The 5,797-nt window shown below is 38.7% G+C and overlaps 1 protein-coding gene across 3 annotated transcripts in view; it reads left to right on the plus strand.

Annotated features, from left to right (window-relative positions):
- Window positions 1-2,233: 2,233 nt before the first annotated feature.
- The window catches only part of LOC123958761 (immunoglobulin-like domain-containing receptor 2), a 26,440-nt gene continuing 22,876 nt past the window's right edge, over window positions 2,234-5,797 (plus strand). For 2 of the 3 annotated variants that reach the window (XM_046032350.1, XM_046032351.1), the window contains exon 1: window positions 2,235-2,394. In XM_046032350.1, coding sequence (XP_045888306.1) covers window positions 2,277-2,394 — 118 coding nt within the window. In that variant the 5' untranslated portion in view covers window positions 2,235-2,276. Of the gene's footprint in view, window positions 2,395-5,797 lie in introns of all 3 variants that reach the window. The other variant, XM_046032352.1, reaches the window with a different exon arrangement.

Below are 5,797 nucleotides of genomic sequence, written 5' to 3' on the forward strand. Positions count from 1 at the left end.
AGGTCTATGACCGTCATCCCCATCAACGCATAGCCCTTTTACAGGCAATGGAGGAGGCATGTGGGGATATTGACCAGGCATCATGTCAGGCCTGGATACAGCATTCCAGAAGATATTTTCCCCGGTGCCTTAGACTAGAGGACATTGCAGGTGATGTAGGCGAAATTTTGTGGCCAGACCCAGAGAGACGATGTAGACTGATTTTTTTTTTTTAAATTTTTCAGTGAAATTACTATTTTGTGTTTTGACTTGGAAAAAAACACTTGTGTTTGTTTTGATGTGTGTAAATAAACACCAGTACTTGAAGTTTGTATCCCTAACTATGACAAAAGTATGACCTCAAACTGACATAGCCTACCTTGTGCACAGAGAAAGCAAAAGCCAGATGTATTTTTTATTCATACCATCAGTGTGTAGTTGGCGCATTGTGTGCTTATTAATGTGATGGCTTGTGTTAACTCTTTGATACAAAAATACCATTTTTACGAAGGTTTGAAGAGTTAATGAAAGGTTTATTAGCTTTTGCAAGAGAATTACAATGTTTTGATGATTTGGTGAAGGGTTTTCTTATATGTGTAGAGTTTTGCAAAAAATAGCCAATAGTTACAAAAAATGTGCTTAAGCCATCAGAAAAAACTGTAATCTCTTGCCATGCCACCTTTATCGTGAAAATTATATTCCTGGTGAGGGGTTGAGCAAAGAATTGAGTTACAACCAACTGTTGTTTTTGAAGAATTTATTTAACAAAAGAGAATAAACAGAGAAGTACTTAAACACATATACAGCTGGTCCAGAGACCTGCCACCTAGGGTGGCTTCAGGCGTCTGGCCCCAAGCATAGGGATGCATCATCATTTACACAGTCTAGGTTTCTATGTATTGGGGAACAGAGATCCTCTCTCAGCCTTGAATGAACATTCCAGAAGAGGAGAGGAACAGCAAAAGAGGAAAACACCAATACAATCTCACAGCTCTGACCTAAACCCTAGTAAATCTAGACGTACTAAATAAGGAGTATTGGAGTAAAAAAACACAATACATATATAAGCCATAATGAGAATAGTAATAATAATAATAATAATAATAATAATAATATTAAAATATCATACATAAAAGATTAAATGTAAGAGGACACGATTTTCTACCATAACTTTCATGTTTTTTTTATGTTGAATTATTTTATTGAGCTTCTGTTAAAATGCAAGGAAATATGATAGCCTAATGAACATGTGCTTTTATCTCATAGTAATGTTATCAGTTTTACAGTGGGCTTAATCAAAATGTCATGTTATTGTGAAACATTTTGAGATGCATTCAATTCATGATATATTGTAAAAAATAAAGCTGATTAAATAAAGTTGACAAAGCAGCTTCTGAATGAATCCTGAACACTAGATGGCAACATTACACCTCTCAAACACCTCAAGTTGCATATTATGACACAATACAACATGTGGGGTAAAAATATATATATTTTAAGTAGTAGTATTCATTAGTAGTCTATTATTTGGGAAGTTCACTCACATCTGAAACGTTTATTATACGTTTAATTAAATGTTAATATTGTCCTCACCATGTTTAATGTTTCACCCTCTGCTTCCCTGTCTATGGCAAGAGCGTCTCGGCGCCTCCCAGCAATGGACATCTATCCTCCCACCCTGCTGCATAAAGTTACAACTAGACAGCTGCTAGACATGGGGTCATGTGGACTTCACAATAAAAGGATAACCGATAAAACTGTGACTTTTGCGCTCTAAAGAAGATATGACAGGGTCCACAGGCGCTGAGTATGTTTCATACATACTTCACATAATCAGGTGGCGCTACTTGCAGCCATCAGATGAATGCAGTATAGACTAAAAAGTAACTTGCAATGAATCTGTAACACGTTCATTTGTATTTCACAAACTTTGCAAAACAGGCTACAAGCATGGGCCCTACCCTACAGCAGCACCTAGGCAATGACTAAGCTTTTACAGAAGCATTACGCATTTAGATTCAAACGTTTCCCCATTTGATAACTATATTATGAAAGCTGAGCATCAGTGATTTTTTTTAGCAGAACAAGGTCGTTTCTATTCTGGCAAAGCTGCAACATTTTGCACTGAAACTCACAATACTACTTCCCTGGTATAATCATGTGCTTCAACAATGCTTTTATTTTGAAACCCTCAGCCGGATGTTTTGAGTTTTATTTTGATACACTTGACGCTGGTGCGGCTGCTCGCGCGCTGCAGTCCCGTTAGCTGTCTGCGGGAGCCAACGCATCGTCCAGGGATGAGAGGAAAGAGAAAAGAAGACGACGTTCATCTGAAAACTTTAATGAAACTCACCTGCAGGATTTGGAAAATGTTTTTGATGCCGAAGTGGTGGATTTTTATCGTTTGTCTGACAGGTAAGAGAAGATGAACGGAAATAAAAGTTGGGATCCACTCTGAGAAAAGTCGCCCAACAGGTTGTTTAACTCAAACTTAAATTTGGACAGTAACAGTTAAGCTAACGTCACCACAACTAAGCTAACCTGCAGTGGTTTGTTAAGTCTTTACAGACGGATTAAGTATTTAGATTCAAACTGTTTCCCCCTATTGATAATTACATTATAAAAGCCGAGCATCAGTGATTTTTCTGAAGCAGAACAAGGTCGTTTCTATTCTGGCAATACTGCAACATTTTGCACAGAAAGGTATTAGAGTGTAGCTTGGTACTCTGGTCCGGTATGCTAACAGTGCTGCAGTAGACTGTTAACTTAGTCATGTGTGAATGATCCAACAAGAAGCTTTGGCTGTTACGGATTAGGAGGTCTAACGTTAACTTCTGACAGATTTAAAAAGGTCCCTCAATGAAATGATAGTTTACCACGTCATTTAGTTTATAGAGACAAAAAGACCTTTAAATAATTCTTTGAAATGATGAAATACATGCATGTGAAGTAACGTCGCAGGGGATTTGGATTCAGAACTGATCATGTATAAGTCAAGATATGGTTATAAAACTTCAGCACAATAAACAGACCAGATAGGAACAGAATACAGATAAGTTATTTGAAAATATATATACCGTAACGTACCAGACCAGGCTGCATAATTTTTTTTAACCCTACAAATCCAACAGGATAGCTTCAATACTAATATTCTAGATTATAGCTGAAACGATTTGTTGAATAAGATATTAATAGCTCAACAAACGATGAACCTGATACTCCATTAATTATTTAAGTATTTTTCAAAGCAAAAATGATTTTTTAAAAATGAACTGGCCCCAGCTTCTAAAATAGGAATATGTTCTGGTTCGTATAGTCTTGTGTGATAGTAAACTGAATATGTTCTGAAATGATTCTTCCCGCATGAAAGCAGACAAACCAACACAGCAAAACATTTAATGCTACACTCCAATCTGACTAACTTTCTAAGCATGGCTCCTCTGTTCAATATTACAACAGTAACTATCTCCCCCCTCCTTCTCCTCTTCCTCCTGCTTTCATTTTCTCCTCTGGAGGTGGCTTCCTCTGAAAACTAATAAAGCCTGGATCGCCCCACAGCCTGTGATCCCAGGGAGACCAACCTCCTGACTTTTTTTGTTCCACTTCTTAGAAGTCAGAGTAATGTTCTTACTGAGGAATTTTATGTTTTAGTCAGCTTTACTCCTCTTGGTCTGAACAATGCTTCTTTTTTTCTTTCCAAAATCCACACCACTCCAGCCAAACTTTAATGTGGAACCAAATTGGCTTCAGATGATGCACATGAGCCTTTAAACAAATACATACAGAAAACCAATTTACAACAATTCAAAACTGAGAAAATCTAAATCTCCTCAAATCTGTTATGATAGAACCAGCCAATGCGTGGCATTTTGCTTAAAAAATTAATTAAATTATCAATCAATTATAAAAATAATCAACTAATCGATCAACTGACTAATTGTTTCAGCACTTGTTAGTAACTATGTTGGGGTCTGTGATGTTTTTTTATATAAAAAGTGTCAGTGTGTAAGTCTCTGCCAAAGCCTGTAAACAATGTTTCCAAACATAACAATGTGCTTGGTGTAGCTTGTTGGGTTCACTTGTCACCAGGCGAGGGTGTTAGCTGAGCTTCACTCTTTGTAACAGAAAGAAAACAAAACTCTTTTTACAGGCCTGGTCTGGATTAGGTGAAACAGCCTCCTTCTCATCCTTCACATCATCCCTGTTCACTGGTTCAGTTCAGTCACACCTCCCACTGCTTAGTCTGAGAAACACACACACAGCAGCATACACAGATGTTTCTGGGTGTGTGTGTGTGTGTGTGTGTGTGTGTGAGTGGGTGTATTTTTCTCACATCACCTCTCTAGTGTGTGTTGCTGTACAACTGCCGAGCTGGAGCTCCTGGTCATCATGTGACCCAGAGTCCTGCGGCTTCAGAAGCTCCATAACAACTTCGGGTCAGCTCAGCTCCCAGTCAGATTTCACTGAGCAGAAGCAACTCAAACAGTCTCAGCACAGCCTTGTTTTTGTACATTTATCTTGCCAAACTGCACAACTATTTATTTCATTCTATCTAAAATTAAACAAAAGTACTTTTAGTTAGTGTTCATCCGGACATATTTCAACTTTACTGAATCTCTTTTGGAAAAGGGTGATTTCACACAAATACACGAAAGGTATGCCCTCCATCGTGCAATGGTGGATTTGTCAGATACAGGTGCTGGTCATATAATTAGAATATCATCAAACAGTTGATTTATTTCAGTAATTCGATTCAAAAAGTGAAACTTGGATATTATATTCATTCATTACACACAGACTGATATATTTCAAATGTTTATTTCATTTAATTGTGATGATTAAAACTGACAACTAATGAAAATCCCAAATAGTATCTCCGAAAATGAAAATATTACTTAAGACCAATACAAAAAAAGGATTTTTAGAAATGTTGGCCAACTGAAAAGTATGAACATGAAAAGTATGAGCATGTACAGCACTCAATACTTAGTTGGGGCTCCTTTTGCCTGAATTACTGCAGCAATGCGGCGTGGCATGGAGTCGATCAGTCTGTGGCACTGCTCAGGTGTTATGAGAGCCCAGGTTGCTCTGATAGTGGCCTTCAGCTCTTTTGCATTGTTGGGTCTGGCGTATCGCATCTTCCTCTTCTTAATACCCCATAGATTTCCTATATGGTTAAGGTCAGGCAAGTTTGCTGGCCAATTAAGAACAGGGATACCATGGTCCTTAAACCAGGTACTGGTAGCTTTGGCACTGTGTGCAGGTGCCAAGTCCTTTTGGAAAATGAAATCTGCATCTCCATAAAGTTGGTCAGCAGCAGGAAGCATGAAGTGCTTCCTGCTGCGTTGACCTTGGACCTCAGAAAACACAGTGGACCAACACCAGCAGATGACATGGCACCCCAAACCATCACTGACTTTACACTGGACTTCAAGCAACGTGGATTCTGTGCCTCTCCTCTCTTCCTCCAGACTCTGGGACCTTGATTTCCAAAGGAAATGCAAACTTTACTTTCATCAGAGAACATAACTTTGGACCACTCAGCAGCAGTCCAGTCCTTTTTGTCTTTAGCCCAGGCGAGACGCTTCTGACGCTGTGTCTTGTTCAAGAGTGGCTTGACACAAGGAATGCGACAGCTGAAACCCATGTCTTGCATACGTCTGTGCGTGGTGGTTCTTGAAGCACTGACTCCAGCTGCAGTCCACTCTTTGTGAATCTCACCCACATTTTTAAATGGGTTTTGTTTCACAATCCTCTCCAGGGTGCGGTTATCCCTATTGCTTGTACACTTTTTTCTACCACATCTTTTCCTTCCCTT

This window comes from Micropterus dolomieu, linkage group LG20 (genome assembly GCF_021292245.1).
Source record: "Micropterus dolomieu isolate WLL.071019.BEF.003 ecotype Adirondacks linkage group LG20, ASM2129224v1, whole genome shotgun sequence".
Classification (NCBI taxonomy): domain Eukaryota; kingdom Metazoa; phylum Chordata; class Actinopteri; order Centrarchiformes; family Centrarchidae; genus Micropterus; species Micropterus dolomieu.